This window comes from Empidonax traillii, unplaced genomic scaffold (assembly GCF_003031625.1).
Source record: "Empidonax traillii isolate 1590-97213 ecotype Southwest subspecies unplaced genomic scaffold, ASM303162v1 scaffold143:size1492093, whole genome shotgun sequence".
Classification (NCBI taxonomy): Eukaryota; Metazoa; Chordata; class Aves; order Passeriformes; family Tyrannidae; genus Empidonax; species Empidonax traillii.
The window spans coordinates 226,411-252,393 of record NW_020955336.1 but is presented as its reverse complement, the minus strand read 5'-3'; the positions used below and the strand labels follow the sequence as shown (position 1 = coordinate 252,393).

Genomic DNA, 25,983 nt, shown 5'->3' with positions numbered 1-25,983 from the left:
TCTCATGAACTACCTGAGAGTGACAAATGACTGCAAACCTTTCCTGCATAAAAATGCAGAAATTTACTGTAGGACTGAGCTGTGGTCAGTGGCTGGAGCTGACTGAGGGCTTATTGGTGCTGATGGGGAGCAGCCTTGTGCTCGAGGCCAGCAAAGTATCAAAAGGTACTGACACTTTTCTTCATAAAGGTGTGGTAAGAAATAAACTATGCAGAACAAAAGGGGAAGAGATTGTGAGGCTCAGAGGAATAAGATCAACTGAATATATTTTTTTAGATGTAGCAATAGCAATTCTCTGTCCACATAAACTTGAGTGCAAATAATCTTCTAGTGAGATCTGCATTTACTTTTTCTTTTGATTAATTTATTACCTTAATTGTGTGATTTCCATTCTGATAAAAAGCCAGGTGCTGTAATTTTGGTTGTGTTACTTTTAATTTGTGATGATCCTTTGTAGTAGAAGCATTTGTGTCCAAAGTAACTCATCATGTCTAGAGACCCAGTCCAAATTATAAACTTACATTAGGAGCTGGATATTTCAGATTGTTTAAAGGCAGACAAGTGGAAGTAAAAACGAATGAAGAAAAGCTGTGATCAGGAGGAACCATATGGTACTCTTGTAACAATTAAACTCAGTGCTCTACTTTGCTGCATGTCTGCAGGATGCACAGATTAAACCCTTGTGCCCAGGCTCCATGCCAAGATTAAATTAATGTTCCTAAATTTTTTATTTAATCTTCTTCTGTGAGAAGAGGCCAAGCAGAGTAAATAGATGAGTGAAAACTTGGGGATGTGTAAGGTCTTTATCCCTTTCCTAACCTCTCACAGTGTTCTCTCACATGTGTTTTCATGGGCGTAAGGTAAAACAGTCCTGAGACTACTAATGCATCTCTGGCATGTTTTACTGTGCGTGTTAACAAGAAGTTAGAAGCCAATGGAAAGATCCAAACTCCAAACTACTTTCGCTTTTAACTCACTTCAAAGGTTGCCAATGCCACGAGAGTTCCACAGTTATTCAAAGGTGCTTTGCATTGCACCTCTCTAATTCTAATGTTTGCAAACCTGACATGTCTGCATACATACTTTGGAGGAGAAAATTCTTGTAAAATTCACTTTCTTGGTCCTCACTTAATTAAAAAAAACCAAAACAAAAAACCCACAGGAGGATCTTGCAGTCCTTTCTAATGTTATGTGCACATCCAGAGTGCTCTGACTCTGGGTTTTCTAATCATGACACAGGCAGGAATCAGCCCCTGCTCTTCAGGCACAGCACCATGTGAATATGACAGCCTGGCTCTGGCTTAGCTGCTGGACTGGCTGCAGAGCCCTATTTGCCCCCAACCTCAGGGGACCACACCTTGCTATAAGTGATTCTGTCACACTTGTCAATGGCATTCTGTTCCCATCAACCTGATCTTTAAAACTATAAATCTGAGAAAACAAAGAGGGAATAACTATCTCAAAATAATGGCATGCTGGAGGAAGGACACAACTCTATTGATAACAACGAGTGATTGGTTGTTTTGTTACAGTAATTTCTAGTTTGGTCTACACATTTGGAATATTTTTGTGGTTGTTATTTTTGCAGGACAACCCTAGTCCTCCTTGCTTCTCCTTTGATTTGCATGGCTGATTCCACTGTTTAAATTATGTGTCAGCCAGTCCTGAGTTGCTGGTATGGTTCTGAAGTTAGATCTGACTCAAGCCTTTAGAATAAAAAGAAACAGAAGAACTAATTGATCATTCACTATGTGATTTGAATTAGCCAACTGTGCCCCAAAACCATACCTGTAAAATTATTCAGAGTAATAATAATTTTAATAAATTCAATATTTTCCAAGATTCTTTATCTCAGAAATTTTCTGCCTTGATATAGGGCCCTAGGTAAAGTAGTTTAATTAAAAAGTAAGGTTTTCTGTCAGTCTGATGAGTCCTCTCTAGACTGAACAGCTGCTGATTTTCTGCTCTGAGTGTGACATGATGCTGACCATTTTCTTATTTATCTCTGTATATCTCACAAAGGAGCCAAATCTAACAGGTCATGTTTGTGCACCTATTCTGCTGCAGGAAATATTTGTGCTAGGTCTTCCTATAGGACTGTAGGAATTCTGTAAGCAGTACATATTTGCTACCCAACATTCCTAATTCTAGGTCTTTATTTTGTTTGAAAATCAAGTCGTGTTATCCATCATTAGCTACTTTCATGTATTTTTTTTAGCATTTTAAGAGCTCAGTAATATTTGGTGGCTAGAAATTATTGCAAGCACTGTAAGAACCTTTTTAATCTTACACGCAGAGGCCTTTAGGTCACTCCTGTAAAAATAGGTCCACTTTTTTTCAAAGGATATACACAGTAAATTGGGTCAGAGCCTCACTAGGCAAGTTATCTCCTATTTTTCTCAGTGTAGACCTCACTAATCTAGAGGTGAAATAGCTTCATGATCCATCTTTCAGACACAAACATGGAATTAGGACAGCGGTAGCATCTGGACTTCTGTGTTTACTGGAAGATGACTGTCGGAAGCAAAGTGATGTTTCATCTGCTGCAATCACTGACTGCAGATGTTGCAGCCTCAAGTGAACAGCACTCAAATAATGCAGGTAGTGTGTGTGAAGGCAATGACCTGTGTGTGTTTATGATTTTCACTGACACCTGTGAAAAAGCAGATCAGGAAATGGCCCGTTGGGAACTGTGTAATTATGCTCCATTTGGCTCCTGGAGGAGGAAGTTCCTTTTAAGTAATGTGCTTTTTTTACAGACTTAACTGCACTGTTACAAGATTAATTTTGCAAATAGTTCATTATAATGTGGTGTTCTAAAAACTGCCGAGGCAAATATTTCTCAGTAGTGCCCGTGAAACTGTTGAAGAGGCTGTGCTGTGCCTCACAGCATTCTTACTGCATTGGGCAGCTGTTGTGTGTGCTGAGTGTGTCCATTACACTGGGATGCACTGCTGAATCCATGGGATACTTGCAAACATGAGACATGAGGTTGACACAACCTTCCATTGGTGCAGGTGGGCATGGAGCTCCACACATTGATGATAAAAGTACACCTTTTTGGTATTGTTCTTAAAATCATGCTTCCTTGATTTTCTTTTTTTTTTTTTTCCCTCTCTTTAATCTTGCAGATTTCAGAAAAAAAGATGAAGAAATGTTTCAAATTATTTGCAATAGAATGTTAATTTGATAAACGTTGAATTTGCTTAAATTCAAGGGTTTGATTGATGGGAGAAATGAATGACAATATTTTATATTTCTATGCTTTTAGAATAAAGGGTGTTTGAGAAATGCATAGCCATCAGTTAATTAAGCACATCTTTATGTGCACAAACCTTTATCTCCTTGTTACAGATTTTTCTAATCCACCCCTATGTTTTTTGCAGTTTTCAGATAAGCATGTGTCAGTTCTCCATCATTGCAGCTGGAGTGCTGGGATCTCTTGTGCAGATCTGAGAGTGATGTGTTACACATCTAAGCAGGGGGAGTATTCCAACAGAGCAATGTCCTCACTGTAATAAAAGTGTACCCATTAAAATTACACTTTTAAAACAAGATTTATGTAAACAAAATTGCAGAGTAGTTTTTTTTAGGTCCTTTGTTGCTGAGGGTCTTCATGACCTAAAACGATTTCCTTGGGAAACTTATTGTGGAGCCAGGAGGAAACCCAGATATCACTGCTACTCACAGAACTATCTTCTTATCCTGAGAAATGAGTCCCTCCTTCAGCATAAGAACAAAGCCTGGTTCATTTGATGTGAGCTTATGGCAACAATGAATCACTTCAAGTGCAAGTGCAGTTTCCCCCTTTTTCCAGTTTCAAATCCATAGAACAGGAAGGGTAGCAGTGGATTTATGCTCTTGCTTTGCAGAGCATGTTGCCCATAAAATTAGGTATGAGGAAACAATAATTTTTGGTATTATATTAAGGTATGAATACCTCCCTCTGTTTAGGATTTCAGTATTGCTTGCTGGCCTTTAGTATTTCAGCATGAGTTTAATAGCATAGAATTCAATGAGCTGGAAAGCATATACAGTAGTTACTACCCTACTTAAATTTTTTTCCTATCCTTAAAGATATTTTACGTCTCTAATCATTATTTTGCCTCTTTTTCCCAAAGAACTGCCATTTCCTCCTTCAAAAGGTAACCTGTGTTCTGTAATTATTTAAACAGAAGTTACAACTTGTGATAGAAAAACTTGTCAGAGCAGTAAAGCTTCCCAGTGGCACATAGAAACTCAAAAGGTCATCTCCTCTGCACTGCAGGAGATATTTGCAGGATTCCAGCAGAGAAACTGGTGTACAGCTGTTATCCTGGAAGGATGGATTAAAAAACCAGAGAAACAGCAACCTCTAAACAGAGTTACTGGGAAACCTGACGTTGATTGCACATAGTGGGTCCATGCTGAATTTCTGAGAAAAGAGACATCAACTTGAGAAGTGCCCTGACTGCACTGCTTGTTTGCAGGTTTCCATCCAACTGCCAAGAGAGATCTTTGATGGCAGATTTTTGAAGAACAGTGTGCCCTGTGTTTGGATGTCCATCTGTATGTGGAGGGAGATGTAAAGCATCAAAGATTCAAATTTGATTTGTACTCAGAGCACTTCAGTTCCATTGACAAACTTTCAGTTATAGCAAGAGGGAAGTCAGACCACAAGCAAATTCATACCTTGTATAAAATTCTTGGAAGCCTAATGGTGGCACATAGTATATGAATAAGATTCTTTAGTATGATTGTCAAATACCTCTGTTATGACATGATGGATCCCCATATCTGAATTCTCGAAGGACCCACATGAGGAAAAAACAGTGTTATTGTAACTCATATGCAAAACTTTAGAGGTCACAGTAACACTTTGGTTATGGCATTCCTGTCCTTTCTTGAATTGAAACTCGATGTGCATCTGTCCTGAACAGAGCGTTTGTCTCTTCCAAAGTGTGAGTGGATTTGTGTGTGATTTTGCAGCTTTGATTCTTATGCACTTTGGGATCTTTTGGGGACTCTCTGCTTACCTCAGGAAGTATATGCCTGCAACCTTTGTTCTAAAACTATGTTGATTGGTGTATCCAAAAAAAACCACTCATGGAAATATAATAAAAGGCTGGAGAGTAACAAAATCAGAACAGGATTTGAATGCAAATGAGTAATTTTGTCAGCGGTGAACTAATGAAGTTTAGGTTTCCTGCAGGTTTGAGCTTCATGTTTGATTTACTGGTATCTAAGAGGTACAAGCTAGAATTGAAGCTTTTTTTCTTGTTGAGCTTTTAGAGTGTTTTTATGTGCTCTGTTTGCTGTTTAGTGAGATGTGACTCTTACACTATTTCTGTAGCATCTCTGAATTGTGGAGCTGCATAATTTCATAGCATTTGAGGGAAACAGCTCATCTGTTTGAAATGTAGCTGGAATTAACAAATGGTTTCAGGAGCAAATACATGTGTGTACATTCACATAGACATGTCCTCAACACAGCAGCGTGAACTCTGTTTCATAAACAGTCTTATGATTGTCTAAGCATCCAAGTAAGAATTATTAAGGTTGCAAATACCTTTAAGATCACTGAGCTCAACCATTAACCCAGCACTGCCAAGCCCACCACTAACCCTTGTCACCAAGTGCCACATCTGCATGTCTTTTAAATAGCCCAGGGGTGGTGACTCCACCACTGCCCAGAACAGTCTCTTCCTGTGCCTGACCCAGCCTTTTGGTAAAAATTTTTTTCTTAGTATCCAATCTAAACCTCCCCTGGTGAAACTTGAGGCCATTTCTGCTCCTCCTGGTACTTGGTACTGGGGAGAAGAGATCAACCCCTACCTGGCTACAGCCTCCTTTCATGGGGTTAGAGAGGGCAGTAAGGTCTCCCCTGAGCCTCCTTATGTCCAGGTTAAACAGTCCCAGCTCCCTCATCTGCTCCTCATCAAACTTATGCTCCAGACCCTTCCCCAGCTCTCTCACACAGTGCTTTTTAATAACTTCTGAAACTGATTTCAAGTGAATGAGTGTCTAGTTCCTAAAAGATTAATGCTGGGAATTTTTATTTCTAATGAAAGAAGCATGGGTTTCCATGTGTTTGTATAAAAGGCAGTAATTTCTAATACCATTTTATTGATTAAGGCTTAAAATCACTAAATCTTGCGTCTGAATGTGATTCAGTGTGAAACATTGTCTTTATCAATTTCCAAACAGTGGATAAATTTGTTGATTATGTTTCAGAAATTATGAACTGTCAGTAGGTATTTTCAGGCTATTATAATGTCTACAGAGGAAATTGTATAATTATTGTCCCTGCAGTAGTAATGTGTGGATCTCTACCAAGGCTTTCAACTTAAAGTAATGTAGACTTCAAAATTAATAGATTCTTATGGCTAACATTAGTCTGAAGGATTCGAAGAGAACACATGTCCAGAATTTAGTATTAAAATGAAACAACTCTCAATAGAGTTCAACCTTGCACCCAGAAAAAAACCTCAGGATATACATCCTGGCCATGGGAGAAGGGGAGTCCTTCTACCCTGGACACAATTGCTATAGGACTTCATGAATGTGCTTCTGTGTGCTTCTGCCTTTATGTGGTATCACCAACTTATCCTTTCTTTAGCATCTCACTGCCACCACTGCTTTTGTGATCACAAAATTCTCTGTCCACCCATTCCCAAACCCATTCAAATGGAATGAAGACCAAAGTGCGTCATTTTGCTGTCTTGCCTGTTGTGAGAAAAACAGTGTCCCAGTTTGCACTCTAATTATTCCAGCCTTGCAAAGGGCAAGAAAGGAAGGTGGTGCCAAAGTCCTGAGTGGTGAGACTCACAACTTAAGTGATGAGTCTGAATGAGAGAGAAACTCAAACTCCTTTTATTCCAGTGAGTTACACAACCACACTTACCTGAGAACCCAGGAAATAACATCAGCTTGGCACAATTCCCATTGGCATCGTGTAGGTCTGGGGTTAGCTCAGCTGGGTTGAAATAAAGCCATTAACAATGAGAAATAGTACCTGTTATATTTTAAAGACACTATTTGTAATGTCTAGTAGTAGCAGCTCTATATATCTGTCAATGTGTGTGTCCTGCAGTATAAAGGTGGGCCTTATTTAATTTTCTGTTCTGTTAAAACTCTGTTATTGTTTCCATTTGAAATATAATCATTAAGATACCTTTTAAAAAGCATTATGAAACTATACATTTTCATTTTTCAACAGTGTTAACTCATTTCTTTGGAAACAGCAGTAGAATCCTTCTTCTGAAAAAAAAAAACCCACCTAGTTTTTAAAAACATTTACAGTTGTTTTCATATTAATAGGTTGCTGTAGCCACATTCTGGAAGTGTGTGTGGGCTTTTTGTAGTGTGTTTACAAATATCTCACCATATCCAGGCAGCTGTCATTATTTTATATTTGGCAAGTGGGGATATAAAGATAAAATTAGAGTTTTATATAAAGCTGGAGTGTCTAGAATAGGAGTGGGATATAAAGACTTCTAAAATATTTGCTGAGAGCTAATTGGAACGTGTGTTGCTTCTGTGATTGCTTTGCATCAGGCCTCTGTGTTTGGAGAGTTAAAAATGATGAATGTTTGGATTAGGGCTGAGAGAACTTTTTTCTGCTCTGAGCTATTTCTGTTTTTTTAAGAACAGTAGCTTGGATGTCTGCAAATGCTGTATTGTTTGCAATCAAACAGTGAATCAATAAAATAATAAACACAAAACACTGAAGTTGGGATTTCTCCTGATGAATTGTGCATCTGAGGAAAACTTTATTAAGAAACTACAAAGGCCAGTTTTATAGAACACAACAAATAGTATTTTCCATTAGCCTTCCTACCTTTACATTGGTGGTTTTTGTATTCAATTAAAATAAAACTGAAATCCCCGATATCACTTTGGATGAATGTTTCATTTTGAAGTTTCTAAGAAACTTGGATATTTTTTTTTTGAAGGTGTTTTTGCCAACACTGAGGTTTAAACTCAGTGATCAGTGCCCACAATTAAAGCTGAACAAACTGCTTCACTTTGGCCCTCTCTTAATCATGTGCTTTGTTTCCTGTGCACAGTTCATAAACATTTTGGAGCCTGCTTTTATAGGTAAGCAAAGTATTAGTTTTTTTCAAGGTCTGATTCTCAAGGTAAGATCCTTTCCTTCTTCTGTGGCCCAAATATTTGGGCTCATGGAGGGTAAACAAGAGAGAGCCTGGAAAAGAGCACATCTTTGTCCTGGGAAACCACGTGGCCCTTTCATGCTCTTTGAGTGAGGGGTTGAAGCAAGCAAATACTCAAGAAAATACTTAATGTACTTTTCCAGTACCTCATAATTGCTAAAACAACTGTGTTCTGGTCCCATAAAGACATTCACAGGATTGATTGCCACTGGTGAGTGTGGGATTCATCTGCCTAAATGTCAGTGTATGACTGAGCAAAGCTTCAACTCCTGTTATAATAAAGGGAAACCTATGTTATGGCAGTTGAGGGAATATCCTAAAAAGCCTGTGTTTATACTCTAAATGTACCTAATCCCCACCCTCCCTGCATACACACCCTTGCCATTTTTTCTGTATCACCCATAAGAGGAATTGTGAACGCCAGCGCTTTTATAAAGCCACTGTCTGCTCTCTTCTATAAAAATAAACAATATATTATAATAGAAATAGAGAAAGAGGAGCCAGGCTTGAATTAGAGGTCGTAGATTCAGAGTTAATTTAGAATTTGGCAGTTGACTTAGATATGATTGGCAAGGAGATTTCCAGAAGGCTGCAACTGTAAATTGGAAATAAATGGAAAAGGATTATGTGAGTGGGAGACAGCTTTGAATCTATAATGCATGTCCCGAACCTGACTTGCTCATAAAAGAGCATGTGTTTAATGTGTCATAAAAATATTTAAGTCACATTGGTCTTTGTATAAATATTTCATTTTTAAAGTTGGATTCTGGAGTGGTTAAAAATGAACTAAGTGTGCATATCCTTCCTATCAGTATGAAGGATAAAAAAAGGATAACCAGAAACTGGGTCTTTTTTCCCCTTCCAGACTTATATTCTCACAAGATTCTTTATGTTGTCTTTTGTGTCCAAATCAATTTTTTTAGTCTTTGCAGTATCATCTGTTTTGTTATATAGTATTCCTCCGAGAGAAGCTATGGATCTATTATATTAGGAGACAGTTTGGAGGCAGAGTGAGTTGCTGCCAAGAAGGCATTCATGTATGAGCGTGTGAATGTGGGTGGGTGACTGAGATGTCCAAAAGGGACACTCATCTGTGTTCCTTCAGCTACTTCTGTTCCAGAGATGATGTATATCTGTAAATAGAGCGAGATATATTTTGAATGTGCCCATGTTCTGCACCGTTAGTTTTTTCACTGTTGGGAAACTGAACTGCAAGAATCTGAACATCTGCTACCACCTGCCAGCTCAAGTGGCTCAAGGAAGGTGTGACAACAGTTAAAAAAAGATTACCTCTATAATATTACCTATTTTCCTTTTTGCTGTTTTATTTAAGTAAATACAGTCTCTTAATTTAGCCCAAAAATGATGTAGCTCAGCGTTGCTGTTGATATCATATGGAATGGTCTCTACGACTTCAGGAAACCATTTAGTAATGTCAGAGGAAGAGGGAAGTGCCCAGAGCTGCACTCTTTGCATCACACTGTACAAGCACATGGTTAATGAACCTTTTAGACATATAAACTGATATCTGAGGCTGTATTTTCCCCATCTGTAGCAGCATGTGGAATACAGCTGAACTTCTCAAGTGTCACCCCAGTGCATAAGACTTAGAACCCCCCCAGTTATGATTGTTTTATGCTATTCCTCCCAGGTGAAATCTGTGCTTTTAAAATCCATGGACAAGAAATGCCCTTTGAAGCTGTTGTGCTGAACAAGACATCTGGAGAAGGTCGTCTTCGAGCAAAGAGCCCTATTGACTGTGAGCTGCAGAAGGAATACACGTTCATCATCCAGGCCTATGACTGTGGATCAGGACCAAGTGGAACCAACTGGAAGAAATCTCACAAGTGGGTGAAAATGAGGAGAAATTTTTTTTTTTTTTTGCTTAGGCACTCATTTGTTCTGTGGTATACTGAAGGGCTTCTTTTTATATTGTTGTCAGGTAGAAAGCAAATATAACAAAGATGAGCCATTGCTGCAATACCCAGCCGGTTTTCATTCCTTTCTCCTTTTAGAAGATGTTTTTCTTTTTTCTTGCTGCAGTTTGACCCGTTCTACAATGGTTTCACTTAAAGCTTTTATTTGGGTTCCTGTGCAAGTGGAGAAATGCATCTCAGGTTTTTTTCCATTCTTGCTTTCATAAAATAAATAATTAAATGCACTGACTAAACAGATCATCCAGGACATGGAAGCTGACTCTTAATAATAATTACAAATTTTAAATAGGTTTTCTATCTGTTCATCTCATTTCAAAAGATAAGAAAAGATAAAATGACCCTATTTTTTTTTTAGTATATGCATGTCTCTAAGGTGCAGCAGTGTTGCCTTTGGACAGTGTGTTACTGACCTCAGCTTTTGGACAGCAAGTCTTAGAGGAAATAAAATCCTCTGAAAGAGAGGTGTACTGAAGGTCAGTAAGTGGTACTTTTTATTCTGGAACCAGTTCCCTGCATAAGTTTAAGTGGTGCAGGACCTTCTTTTTCTCTTTTCATTCATGGAACTAATCTGCAGACCATTTGTCATTAAAGATGAGTTTAACTCTCATGTAGATGTATAAGTGCTGTACAAATTATTCGTTTTGCTGAGAGCCATTGAAATAAATGATTTATAGTAATCATTCTTCCTTTTGCTCATCCAGGACACAGCACAATTAAAAATTTAATTAGGTCTATAATGCATACTGAAATTTTTCAGGATATTTAAAAAGAACACACATTTAGAAGGAAGCCTGCAATATCAAATAACCACCAAATCACAGAACAGGTTTTGCTTCAAAGTATTAAGTTTTATTATGTTTCCCTCTCTCATGTCAGTAACAAGCTGGTACATTCCGCTTGTGGAAAATTTGGGTGTAATAACTAAATGAAATGTGACCCATCAACACCAGACTTTGTTACCCTTTCTTGTAGTGATTTTGACAGTAAACCCCACACTAAGCTACAGTGTTTGGGGTCCCAACCTTTACTAATGGCTCTGCCACTGATCTTGAAAGTCCTTTCACTCTTCTATTCCTCTGTTACTCTGCTTATCAAACTAGAGAGCAAATTTTTTCAAAGCAAGGCCTTTAGAGTTTACTCATTAAGTACTAAAGACCTCAATGGATTACATGTACAGTGTTGTAACTAATTAAAGGATTAGATAATTATAATCAGCAGAAGGAGCCTTATTTAATAGGAAGAAGGTTCATAAATGGACCATTTTTAGGCAGTGAATATGTAAGACTACTGTAATTTTCTTCCTCTCTCTTTGCTCATTTTACACTGTAATGGTATCATTGACTTTATTTTAAGAGGCAGAGTGATTTTAATAGGGATCACCATGAAGTCCTCTCCCTGCGAGCAGTGGCAATAGACTTTAACCTAGTGCCATGTTAAGGTACTAAATTGGGTAAATTAAACATAGAAATTCAGTAATGTCTCACTTTAATAGGTACTTACAGAGTTTTCTAGATATGTTTTGTCAGTCTTTTCAAGTGTTTTGAAAAGAAAGTGTTAGTGAGGTGTCACGGTAAATTAATTTTTATCTTTGATGTCTTATTTACTTATTTTAGGGCAGTAGTCCACATCCAGGTAAAGGATGTCAATGAGTTTTCACCAGCATTCAAGGAGAGCGTGTACAAGGCCACTGTGACAGAGGGGAAGATCTATGACAGCATCCTGCAGGTGGAGGCCATAGACGAGGACTGTTCCCCCCAGTACAGCCAGATCTGCAACTATGAGATTGTCACCACAGATGTTCCCTTTGCCATTGACAGGAACGGTGAGTGTGGGGAATGAACAGTCCTAACTCTGGGACAGAGAGCAACAGTTTCTGTAGATGGCATAATTGCCTGTTGATACTACCTGGGAACCTGGCTTGAATGTTAACTCAAGAGAGTGATCCTGTTCTCATCACTGAGAATGAAAGAATCGTCACACTGGGAAATTCCAGCCCTTCTAGGTAAGATTTGGGCAGAAAACAGCACAGAAATTTACTGTGGAAATTAAACCACCAGTTTTAGGTGAGCAATGCATTCCTCTATCACTCAGTCCATTCTCTTAACTACCTCAGTTCTAGTTTTCCATTCAAGTAATGGCATTTCCTAGTGCAGCATGCAGTCCTACCTAACAGGGTTTTTTCACTGGATTATAGCTAGTCCCATTTCTGGAGCAGACCCTGAATATAGAATTGACAGTATTCTGGATATTTTTATTGATCGTTAAAATTTTAGGGTTGTGGGTCCACAGATGTGCCCATTTGTGGGGCTTCCTGAAGCAGTCCATTATTTTGCAGTATGGAAGAAAATGTGCTTCGGAGAATTGGTACCATTTTTAGTGGGTTTTGGTTTTAGTTGTTTTTCTAATATATATAGTATTATACAGAAAATAATAAACCATATAAAGCTTTCCATATACAGCAGTTTTTGAGCTTGGTGGCCCTCTATGTCAGCTTCCTGCTTTCCCCAGTCAACTTCTCCTCAGGGAGCAGCACAGAGCATGATACTGAGTTTGGGAGTGGTGGCTGGGTTGCATAAAAAATGTGTGGAACATCTTCCCTCCCATTCTGCACTTGCTTCAGACAAGACAAAATAGTTTCCCGGGAACAGGCACCCTGTGTGCATACCCACCAGTGCTCTGATTTATCTTTCCTAGCAGAAGCATTTAATCCATATTGTATGTAAGAGAAGAGCACTGTTTGGAAGTTAAATCTGATTTTTGGCCAAATTGGAAGTTGAAAGCGTGCATGGAGCTCCTGTTTTCTCTGAGCAGACATTTTGACGCTGGGATTTTTTACAAAAGCTCTTTACCCTGTTGAAAAATTATTCATCTCTATTTGTGCAGTTCTTGCACAATGAGCAGCTGAGCATCACAAGGTAATAACCTGTTGGCATCAATAAATTGTAATGACATTGGGGAAAATGTTATTATACACTGGGAGGCAAGTATACGATATAGGAGGTATAATCATGATGAGTATGTTTGTGTTTGAGTAAATGAGGTCAGCTGGCACAGTAATCTTTTGCCAGAGAATTGCACAAAGGATTTTTTTACAGGAAGGGGGCATTTGGAGATGAGCAATTCCCCGGAACTTTTCCTCTCTGTGAATTTTTATTTCTAACTGTGAGATTTCCCATTTTGTCGTGTAAGGAAGTTCTCCATGTTTCTGTTTGAAACTATTATTTTTCCAGAGCTCCGCGGGATTTGCCCCTATGGAGCTGGGTGCTTACACCAGTTTCATAATTTCATATCTTTGTTCATTCAGGTTTGTGACAGATATCATAGATAAATAATACACTGAAATTAGCAGGATACAGAGCAGGCATTTCTATTGCTTGTGCTTTTTCAGCTCGTATCACACAGTGCAGCTGCCTCAGGAGTGATCATGGTTTTTTTACAGACAGAGGCATGATCAAAAGCATGTGAAATGTCAGGAATCCTTGGTTACATCTTTGTCCTCATGTGCCTGGGACCTGCTTTTCAGCAGAGGCAATGAGAAAATCATTGATTTAAACATGCCTTTAAAGCCTGCAGTGAATAATTGGTATAAGGCTGTAATTCTTGCAGTTTCTTGGTCATGAATTCAATTAATATTTTTTGATCTATTTGTTCACTAAAAGAACAGTGCTGCCACAACCAACAGTAATTGCAGTCTAATTTGCAATTTTTTAAGATAATGGTAATTGCTTAAACCTACTGTGATTAGAGACAGAGTGCGAATAGATGGTTACACTTTTATTTTGTGACAGAAATATGTTGCTTAGTTCTAACAAATTTCACTGCTGAGGATGTCTCTCTGTGGAAGCTGATATAAACTTTCTCTGGTGCAAATTCTTTGGCAATATGCCCATTTTTTTTTTCCCTTAAAGGATGGTTAAAATAGGTGTATGAGATGCCTGGGACTGCCTGCTAATACTGTGCTAATTAGGATTTTTGTTAATAGGATTTTTTACCCATTGTGAACTACAAATCTGGGTTCTTGTGTCTTTCTGCAGGTTATAATTTTTTCTGCTTTTTAGTAATGTAAGTGTGGAATTTCAATGCCCAGAAAGAGTATAACTCCATGCCTGCAATCAAACCTAAATATTGCAAGGGGCTCAAAAAGAAGGGACGAGGCAGGTGTGGTGGGTGGTGGTGAGAAAAACATGCCATTATCTGTCCCAAACGGTGGATTTTTTCACCACCAACATATGAAACTAACCAAAACCACAGTTCTGTAGAAAGATGAACATGCTACTCCATCAGCTCTTTTTATTTTTGCAGATCATTGTCGTTTTGGACAAAACTTATTTCTGGTATCTACTTCCATGCTTGGAGCATTTTATTGTCTTGAAAATTTATATTTGTAAGTTAGGCACCTAAAGAAACGTAATACAAAGCTTCCCCTTTGCATTTGGTGACTCTGACCCTTGGTATGTGATTTCCTTGTGAATAAAATTACTTTGTGTTATGAAACCATAGCACTAATAAAATTGACTCTTGTACATGATGAGCCTAACGTGGAGGGTAATGAACTCTTATGCATGAAACGCAGTCATGTAAAGGCAGAGGACAAATTTATGCTTTGCTCTGCAAAGAACTGGGACTAAAGGTATAAGTTACAATATGTTTTGAAGTACTATTGCATGCAGATTGGTGTAGTTTTCTTCTTAGCAGAGAGTCCCAGTCATCAACTCAGTTATTGTATCAGTTTTGTGTAGGCTCTTTGCAGGTGACAGAAGAATTAAACCACAATTCAGATCTGTTGTAAGGTAACAACATTTCTATGCATCTTGAGCCTTTATTTATCGGGGACCCCGGTCAGATGATCACAGAACTTGGGTGTAGATACAAATTCTGTCACAGCTCTGACCTACTCTCATCTCTAAAATGGAGATAACACTTATTTGCCACCCACCACTGGGAAGCACTTCACGAATACATGTTCAGACTGTTCAGTGTGAGGATGAGATATTGGCTTACCTGTCCAGTCAGTGCAGGCTCTATTGGGTTATGTATCTTAGAGAACAGATTTGAACTGGACCTCACAAGGTCTCATTCTTTGCAGCCCTGAGACCTGTGGTAGGAGCTGTGCAAACTTCATGTGGTCAGAAAGGTAGTGAAATGTTAAAACTAAGCATTTTTTATTTGTTTTTCTATTAAATCACAGATTCTTTCCAATTTTGTTGAAAAATTTAACCTCTTTGACAAGAGGAAATTCTTATCCTTCAGTGGATTTATGGTCAAATATAGCTCCTGGTGGCTCTTGGCTCCTGGAACTGTTGACCTATCACTCTTGTGAGCAGGCTCAAGTCAGACCACTCATGTAACACTGTCTGTCGCTCCTGTAAGAGTTAAGAGATTCAGTTTTATACTTTTTATGCACACAGAAAGTAAGTGTGGAATTTAAGGGGGAATTGCCATAGTAAATGAGTCAAGTCTTTCCCCGTTCTTGTGACTTCTCCAAAGTAAAGTGAAAGACAGCCATAAAAGAGGGATGTCTGTATCAATCTATCCCCAAAACTGACCTTGAGGAAACAGAGCTGTAAATGTCTGTGTCCTCAGGCAGGATTTTTTTTTATTCCTGTAGTCATTTATCTGGGGTTTGGGTTTTTAAACTGTTATACCTCTGGGTATTTCCAGGAAAAGGCAGATATTTAGGAAGAGTAGGAACAAAAATATTTTATGACCTAATTGTGAACTGTGTAGAAATATACTTACTTCTCCTATTACATTTTTCTCTTTCTTGAAATTAAATTCCCTGTTTGTCTGTGGGTGACATGTAAATAGAAACTTTCAGAGTATCGTCTCTAAAACCTTATTTAGTCTGTATTTATAGTGCTTCCCTTCTGTGTCTCTTTTTTAATCATATTGATTAAATTGTTAAAAACCAAACAATCATAAAGGATTAGAGGTAACAAAAAAAATTATTAGGAAATCAATAAGCTATTGGGTAACATCTGCAAGACATCCAAATGACCTTCCAGAATAACATGTAATAGTGAGAATCTTTTTAGTCCAAATCTTGGAAGAGAGGTTTAGTTAAATGTAAATACCTTGTAATGATTTATAAATCTTATTGGACAGTTAATGGACCACACAAATTCTAGCACTCTGCTAGTGTAGGTTCAGGCCATTTTGGTTTCTTGAGAATTCTCATTCTGATTATGGACTAAAATAATACCAAAGAGAAGCAAATAGAGAAATATAAAGATTCATGTAAGAAATCATATAATGCAGAAAGGAAAGAACAACTGAGCAGATATCAAATCAGTAATTAAGTATACATAGTGGCAGCTTTTCATTAAATGCTCTTAATCATCTACTAATCAAGCAACTCAAGATAGTAAAATGGGTAAATTAAATTGCTTTGCCAATTGCTAATTCAAGAACAGTGAAGTGGTTGGTATTGTTATTGCAGCTGCTTTTGTGGAGGGGAGAGGAATATACATTGCAGACCTGAACACGCCTGGTGAGGATGAGGGACCCCAGAGACAGACCCACAGAAGCTGTAGGACACAGAACTGTTTCCATATTAGCCCTCAGCAAATCTCCTGTCTCCATTTGAGACATAAAAATAATAAGAGGGCTTATCCTCCTCTGTGCTTGCTCTGAAAGAAAGGGAGACTCAAAACCAACAGCAAATGGGGTATTGGGCCTGATTTTAACTGCAGATCTAAGTAAGGGTTTGTTTGGAGTACAGATTTTGAACCTGAAGATGATGATAAATGCAAAAGCAGCCTTCCTTCAGGCCTGGCCTGACAGCTTCAGTTAAACTAATAAAGTTGGCTTTAATGTAGAAGCAGTGGAAAGAAAAGTGGTGGGCTCTGACAAGATAAGGAGTGTGCATCAGAGAGAGAGACACACCTGCTAAAAGTCTTGTCAAACTAATGGAGGTTTAGTGAAAGACTTTTTCTAAGACGTTGCAATTGTCTGCGTTTTCCTGTCTTTCATTCATTTGAATGAAAAGAGAAAGAAAAAAAGAGAAAAGAAAAAGAAAAGAAAAGAAAAAGAAAAGAAAACAAAACAAAACCCAAACCTGCAAACAATGCCTAACATTGCATGCCTAGCAACAGATACTTTGACCAGCACCTCTGGGAATCAGTTCACTGTATTTGACTAAATTCCAGGATTTGAGGGCTTCCGTTTCAAATTTAGCCCAAACAATTTGATTTTGCTGATCCTTGTTTGTAAGCAGTTGTTATGTGCAGCATTGATCCAGTGTAAGTTTGTTTCTTGAATTCTAGAACAAAAATCCTCATTCAAAGAGTTGATGTAACGAACAACCCTGAGCAAAAGTGTGAAAATTATTAAACAGGCTGAACTTTCAATTTGTACAAGAAGCAAATTTCAGTGCAGATGGACAGAATTAAAATGCTGAACGTGTTAATGGCAGAAACATACACTCTGCACAGTACTCTTCCAGTCCTGCAGGAACTACTCTAAGATCTTTCCCTTCCCTTCTGAAAGTTCCAATGTCTTTGTTCCTGAAACAGGTAATTTGTTGCCTTTAAATGTGTGTCAGGTTGAGCAGATAATCTCTGTTGTTGCTGAGTTTTATTTCATGTGATATCGTATCAAAGACTGCTAATGCTGTAATGCAGAAGGGGATTCTGGGGCTCTTCCTATTTTTAAAACCCAGGGAAAGGGGTTAAAGGGCTAAAAATGTCTCTCATCTGAAGGGTAATAGCTTTTGGAAAAATAGGAAGATCCTTAGGCTGGGCAGGTGCTCAGCAGTGGATCTCAGGAATGTGGCTGACACGTTAAAGGAAAGTGTTCTGTGACAACGTGGAAGATGAGGGTGCACCTACTCATACTTTACATTTCAGGATGTGATTGCTAATTAGCCATACTGTTTAACTTAAACAGTGTTCTTGAGCATGTTTTCGAATATAACCACGCCCACGTTATATCCCCAGCATCTTATCTTTACCGAAGTTCTTCTTTATTTTTCTGATGGATTGAAAAAAAAATACTTCCTATTCCACATAACTGTCCTGCCTATGGATGTCCCGTGAACTTCAAAGAGCCTGAAGTCACTAAGAACTTGATTAACCAGGACCCAAATGTTACAGTCTGTGTAAGCTTAGCCAAGAATGAGTCTCTGAATGTTTGCTTGCATTGAATCTGCAGGTAACATCAGGAACACTGAGAAACTGAGCTATGATAAACAGCACCAGTACGAGATAATGGTAACAGCTTTTGACTGTGGGCAAAAACATGCAACAGAAGATGTCTTAGTACGAGTTAATGTCAAACCAGTGTGCAAGCCAGGCTGGCAAGGTAAGGTTTAATAGCTTATCTATTTTAATTTTTTTGTTTAAGTTTCTTTTCTTTGTTGTTTTTTTTTCCCTTCTCCCTCACAGTAAGGAAAGTAGGGTGCTTATTACAGTGCTATGGAAAACTTGCTATTTCTTATGCTTTATTCCAACAAAGTGGATAATAATCCCATGGTTGTTTAGATTTGCTATGTTTCTTCTCTAGTCAGAACAAAGAGCAGACTAGAAAAAAGGAAGTAAGACAAATTTCTTTTCTAATAAGCCACCTTATATTTCAGTCTGAATACACTGGAAAGTGAAAAAAAAAAAAAAAAAAGAAAAGCTGATGGTTTGCTTTTATCTTACTATCCCTTTAAATAAAACTCTTGAAGCCACCGTGACAAGGTACTTTTCCCATGTGAGCCAGAGTTATTCAGATTATCTTGTTCCAGGTACAGAATTGGCCTTCATGAGCATTTATGAGTCAGGGCACACTCACCTGGCAGTGGGAGTGAAAGGCATTTTCTATGCTGATTACTGCCTTCATATTGAGATATTTCAGGAGGAACTGATTTTCTAAAAAGGTTATAAGGATTCACACTCTGTCTGAAATGGAGAAAACCCCAGCTGGTAATGTGCTAGGAAGATAGATATGCCACTAATTACAAGGAATTAAGACGAAAATGAGGGCTGGATTAGGGGCAAACCAATGGGATGTAACCACATTATGCAGAGGCCATTCAGGACTAACTTGACCTTCATAACTGTAATTTTTAACCAGAATGATTGAGAAGGGAAAAATCAGTTTGGCTGTTTGTGCTTAAAGGTAAATTGGCAGACTGACATTTAGAAGGAAAAAAAAGGTTTTCTTTGTAAAAGAAGAAGCCCTGGTTTAGAGGACCTTGTAATGACGTTTGCAGTAGCATGATTCCATTTTCACAGTCCTCACTAAGAGCAGAACCACTTTTCAATTTTTCAAGGATGTCCTAGTTCCCCACCTACCCAAGTACTTTGAAGAATATTTTTGTTGAAAAAAAATATACTACCTATGAGCTGTTTCCACATTTTCTAACTGATCTTATTGTTCAAAACCCCATGATTTCTTCCATAAAACCAATATGGCCTCTTTATGCTGTAGAAATGTTCTATTTCCATTTTATGGAGTTATCTAAAATAAATTAAATACTCCCAAATTGGCTTGGGAACTTTATTAAAATGGGTGCAATTGTTGATTTTTTTTTTTTTTTTTTTAGATTTTTGTATTACTTCCATTTAAGGTATTTTATTGATTGTATAATGTTTTTGCAAAAATACCTATTAATGGTGTTTAAATGGTGTTTAACAATGTTTGTATTGCCCAGTATTGTCACACTTATATCATGGTTCAAACATCATTATAGGACAGATGGTCGTTGCTGGTCCCATTGGGCTGGTATAGACACCGGGTAGAAACAACCTCAAATCAGATTTGGGGTTTTTTTTGATGCTTGTTTATGTATAGTGTTTACAAGGTATTTAAGACTTTAATGAGAAGCTGGAATCCAGCTTTTGTTCTTTTATGCATACTTATTTTCTTCTACAAGTCAGAGCTGTTTGTGGCTTGTGTTTGGATTAACACCAAGTACTCCCTAGGAGAGGCTGCCAGCTTGTTGTTTTTCCTGTAATGGTGAGCAAATAGAGAAAATAAGATATGCACAAAGTAACAAATCAGAAAAAAAAAAAAAAAGAATCCAGTATGTAAGAAAGTTTAAAGCAGCTTGTCTAAAGCATCTCAGATAGTAAAGGATATGCCTTGATAGCGTTCATTTTTGTTTATTTCTGTGGAAATTTGGCATGAATAGTCATTCACCCTTCTGGTCTGATGAAGTTTTATAATAGGTCTTTATCAATATGTTCTGCTCCATCTTATTCCATGTCACTCATGTGGGATTATAATTTACCATCTGTCAAACAGGTGACACCTCCATGGCACGTCCCCAGGTCAAAGAGCATGAAGTGCAAGGGAATGTTTTTCCTACTCAGGGTATGAGGTCTTTAGATAAACAATTGGGTAGGTAGGACTTCAGCTCATAATTACTAAGTCATTAATTTTAACTTGAAAGTGAGCTGCAACATAATACCTCCAGAAATTTGTGTTTCCCTCAATGAGATTTTTTTATGCCTACTTATTTTAAAGGTGAAGAAATTCATAGAGATGACGTTGTTTTCCAATTTGATCCAATATCTGTAAAAACTAACTGTACTAGGGGAAAAAAAAAATCAAATAAACAAAACTTACTAAGATTATTTCTAGTACTTAAAGAGGAAATCTGGAGCCTAGGAGTGGAGAATATTTATAGTGTTCATTCTTCCCTGTGTTTGTCACTCTGTGACCTCCCCACGAAGGGGCAGCCAGCAGGTGTGCTCCATCTTCTTTGAAATAATACTATGTTTGTAAAGATTGGATGACTAAGGGAGGTAAAATAATGGGAGATTTTGGCAGAAATGATAAATATTCTGAGTCTTTGGTTATAATATTGATGTTGCTGGAATGCTATATGTGATTTTTTTTTTTCTCTCGTTCTTCAGTGTTAGCTTGAACAAATAAATACTTGGAATTTTGATTTATAGCATTGGCACTTAGTTCTTAAAAGCTAATGGCTTTTGTAATTTGAAATATTGTGCCCTTTTTTATGCAACTGTCATGAATAGAGACCGTAGCAGTCTAATGCAAATTCAGTGTTAAAAATTTCAGTGCAACAAGTTTCTGTGTAGATGCTCTTCAAATAACCTCCATGGTGCAGGGCTGGGACAGGGCAGAATAGGCTTTTTGTAAAACAGTGTACAGAATTATTGCTGTTTCTCGAGGCCTGCTCCATGTGACTTATGTATAGGAGAGGAAATAAGACTCAGCAAGCCAAGGTGCTGTCCTTTAATCAATATTCCCTTGGGCAACAGCACTGGAGTCTTCATTAAATCCTTACTCTCTGATGATAGACATTAATATATAACCAACAAGCATTCCCACACAGACATTTTCAGCAAAAAACTCTCTTCTATACTAAGAGGCTACTTTAGAGGCAAACTTGACCCAAACTGACATCAAACTACTCTGAGATCACTCTAAAATGTTATTAGTATCCTAAGCAAGGATAAAAATGTAAATCAATGAACTGAATTAATTCTTAATCAGTTATTTTAATTGGAAATTCTCATTGGTGGGTTTTGTCAATGGACTTTTAGAGCTGTGCTACAAATTCTCTTCATGATAGCTGTGTTTGCATTTCTGTGATTTCCAAACAATGGAGTGATCCCTTATGCAGGCAAGTAAAGGGACTACATGATAATGAAAAGCTAGATTATAGTATTGAGTAGATCTGCAAGTTGAAGATACTTTGAGTTTTTGTTTAAAATATTTTTTAAACACAATCAGTGGGTTTCCATACTAAGGAATCTCTTGAACACATTCCCTGGGGTTCTGTCCACCCCTCCAGGGCCCTGCCTTTGTCTCAGTTCTGTGGACACGAAGCACACACTGCACTTTTTCCTGTAGATTCACTTCCGCTGTGGTTCCTTTCACTGCAGTAGCTTTAATGCCACAAATATACATTTCTGTAAAGTTACATCTGCCTTATTCAAAGCAGGGTAGATGGGCTTGTGGCAACACAGTACTAAATATCCAAATAGTATTTTCCTTTAAAAGTGTAAGGTGGAATTAGAGACAAAGCCCTGCAATCTAAACCAGGTTTCCTTTAGCTCATTTATGGCACTGTAATATTGTCTTATCTTGTTTCTGGTACATTTAGGAACAGTCTTCACAAAACTCTTACTGTCCCTGTGTAGTGGGGTAACAAATATAACAAATGGAAATTAGATATAAACTGGTGTGATGAAAGATGCAGGATAGCAGAAAATTGAAAACAATTTTTCCTATACCAAGCTCTCTGGTGAATGACATAAGAAAACAGAGGAGTTTAACCTCAAAAAAGGAGGGGCAGAATCATGTCCCCAGAAACTTAAAAAATATGTTCTGAGACTGTTAAAGGTCTGCTTAATTATTGAAAACTAAACCACAAGTCAGGTTGCTCCCTAGAATGCTATTAATTTTGGACAGGAAATAGTTATTAAACCAAAAAAACTCCTTTAAACCAACCAGCTGAATACCCCAGTAAAGTATCAGAGAACTCTGCTTTCCTGAAACAAAGAGGGAAGGCTGAATGTGTTTGTTGGGGGGATAAGTGTGTAGCAAAGACAGCAGTCCAAAAATTAGAAGTCAAGTTGGCTCCTCTGACTAAAGAAGATTTTTTTTTTTCCTGCCAAATTTCACATGGCCTTGCGTAAGCAGTGGTGACTAACATCCAGTTTAAAAGACTCTGATTAGAAAACAGGATTTCACATCATCCAGCCTGAAATGTTTTACCAAACTGAAAAGATATACACCCCCCCCCCCCCGACTACCTCAGGTAACAAAATAAAGTTCTTTAAAAATTCATCTTAAAAAAAAGAGATATTCCTGAGAAATTCATTAACTTTCTAAATAGTGTTTGCTTACAAATAGTTTTGAAACAAAGGCTTCTCTTTGTTTATTCACCTAATAGATTCTAAAAATATCTAATAAAGGTAGTTACTGTACCAAACATAGTGCATGTCACTCCTTTTCTAAGGCATGCAGGGCTCACTTAAGTGACCTAGGGCTTTGCCACCACCAAAAGGCACATTCCTACCACCTCTTTAATGTTGAATAATCATTCAGAGCCTGTGTGCAGGTCAGGTCAGCTTGCATTTCCTCCCAAAATAAAATCTTTTTTTTGTACAGAGAAGGGCAGGACCTTCTATTTTAGTAGCAGAGTGATCTTAGATCACTTCTGAGTAAACGTACATCACAGGTGCTATCTGCAGTAGATGCTGAGTGATTTCAGGAGGTTATTCCTGTGGGCTTTCTAGTAAGGTGCAATTACTGAGGAAAACCAAAACTGTATTGGCTTTTGTGCTGCCAGTGCTTTTAACAAGGAGGAATATGATTACTGAAACAATTGCCTATTTGAAGGAGGGTGGTCAAGTGCAGAAACCTTGCTTATGAGAATAATATCCCTGGTCTTCAGGAACTATTTTAAAGGGCTATTTTCTGCAATAAATATAAATCAGTTTCTATTACTCTTGTGCACATACCTAGCAGTTTAAAATACATTGCTTGGGTAGTCTTAGCTCTAAGATATTTACCAATATTTTTAAAAATTAAATTTGTTGCAAAGCAGGGAGTCTTTGTGCCAGTCTAGGCTTGGCACTGCTGTGCATGCATTAGCCACCCATCCTTCCAACAAGGTAATCATAATGAAATACTTACATTTGGCATCATTTTAGTAGCATACCCATTCTAAATAACCACTCCAAGCATTTGAAAATTAACTGAACTCTTGAGTACTATCGATTTTTAAACTTAAGATTTACATAAGCTCATATTTGTTTATGTATTCTCATCAACATTATTGTTTTCTTTGACTACCAAATGTATTTAGAGAAAGCAGCCGTACCTGTTTCAGGCTTAAGATGTGCTCTCCTTTCCTCAGTAAGTTCTGTGTATGCATTACAGCTAAATACATCTTCCCTGAGCACTCCAGGAGATTTCACATGTTTCTTACTGGAAACACAGTGCTTTATAAATTCCAAGACTACCTTTCTCTTGCCTGGCTGTATCAGTCTGGTGGGTCATGGAAATGCCGTTCTTGTCTTAATAGGATCGACTCTTTCTCCATTTGTCATTTTTCAGTGATGTCTCACCAGTTTGCTGAAGTTCCTGAGCACGAGCTGGCACTTTGTACCATTACTGCTAAGCCCAATTTCTGTAACACCAGTTCTCAAGGTCATCTTATTCTGTGCTTGGGGTATCCTCGTTCTGTATTGACTTCTAATGTAGCGTTCCCTTCTGTTCTTTTCCCCAGCAGAAGTAACTAACACAGTCCTGGTTTTGTGCCAAGACAGCAAATGGAAATATCAAATAACACTCTCAAGGCAGACTCACCCAGATCATTACCAGTTACTTCCCTGTGTACCATGAATTTTGTGTTTTCACAGTAACCCATTACTGCCCTGTCTGTAGGCAGTTCTGTGGATCTGTGACAACTGAAATCCTAAAGCCTGCCTTTCCAATCTTAATTGATTCGAGAAACCATTCATTTTAAACCTATTTAACTAGATTCTAATTTCCATGTACCTTTGTGGAAGATCATTTTGTTCACATTTCTACATTTACATCAACAAAAAGTCTTTTCCTTTTTTAAAATTTAGCTGCAAAGTCTCCATGAGCTTCGTTGAAGAAATTTTTTCATTGAGAAATTTCACTGAGAAATTCCTTATCTCTGAGGTGTAGCTGACAGCTGGTGGTTCCATTAACATTTCCTCTTCCCAGAAGTTAAAGCACTAAGAGATATCCAGTTAGGTTTGAAGCTTTTCACTATAATTTTTTTTTTTCTCTGCGTGTAAAAGGTTCCTCATGTCTGTTATTGTTCAAATGCAATCTCACAACAAATATTAGCTTAACCTATGCTGTTGTTTCATATTTTTAGATGCTTATATGCTTATTTTGCATAATTAGGCACATTAGGGCTTGGGAGTTTATGACCTGATGGAGAACTTGGTGTCACAAGGTCAAGCACAACAGCTATTCGATTATGATTCACTAACTCCTCCAACAACAGACTTTACTACTGTCCTGTACTTGTACAAATTTCTGTCTCTTTTTTGTGGATTTTTGGGGTTTTTTTAACTACCTGTGTGCTGCAGATAGAAAAGGCTTATATGAATGTTTGCTTATGCTTTGAGATGTGCATTCAAATCTCTTAGCAAACCATGGTGCCTTAGAGCTCTGGACATTCACTTGAGTCTTCTCTTTGCTGTGGAGGATCTTTAACAGAGTCAGACCTTCTGATTATCATTTCCTTAATAAATCACTCGTTTCACATACTTTAGTAGTCCTGTCACTTGTATGTTACTGGCTTGTAGATTGGCTGTCAAACCGAAAAAAGTTTATTAACCTTCTTTTACTTATTTTATAACTGGTGGTGCTGGATGTGAAACTGATATTTTCTCCCTTTAAAAATTAACTGAACTTTATTGAGTATTTTGCAGTGTCGGTTAAAAAATTATTATTTCGTATATAGGTGCGTGTGTATATATGTGTATATGTATTCATATATGGATGGATATAAGTACATTATATACATATATATGTTAATTTAAAAATGGGGAAAATATATGTGTGTGTTATTAAAGAGAAATATTCTTTTTTCTGTTAGTGTTGGCTGCTTGACCCTTTAAAACTTAGCAATTGTATTATATTCCAGGCATCACACTGAGCCATTGATCCTGCTGATGGTCACTCTCTGATTTGTGGCCAGTTAACCAGGGGACATCTGACCAAATCTACTCCCTTGTGAAATATTCAGTTTTATGAATGTGAAACTGCTTAGACAACCTGACTAGTCTGGATATTTTGAGTTGTTCAGGATCCTCACAGAAACAAAGGGATCTAAGAAAGGGCCTGGCATACAGGCACTGCCAGTCTTTTTGCTGACTTTCCTTCTGAGATGACACGGCATAACAGATGATCCATTTTAACCATTATGATGTAATTTAAAATTA

General features: G+C 37.7%; 1 protein-coding gene across 1 annotated transcript in view; it reads left to right on the top strand.

Moving 5' to 3' along the window:
• CLSTN2 (calsyntenin 2) overlaps positions 1 to 25,983 on the top strand; it is a 191,921-nt gene that overhangs the window by 105,067 nt on the left and 60,871 nt on the right. The window contains exons 2-4 of the mRNA XM_027884360.1: positions 9,805 to 10,000; positions 11,704 to 11,912; positions 18,242 to 18,391. Coding sequence (XP_027740161.1) covers positions 9,840 to 10,000; positions 11,704 to 11,912; positions 18,242 to 18,391 — 520 coding nt within the window. The 5' untranslated portion in view covers positions 9,805 to 9,839. The remainder of the gene's footprint in view (positions 1 to 9,804; positions 10,001 to 11,703; positions 11,913 to 18,241; positions 18,392 to 25,983) is intronic.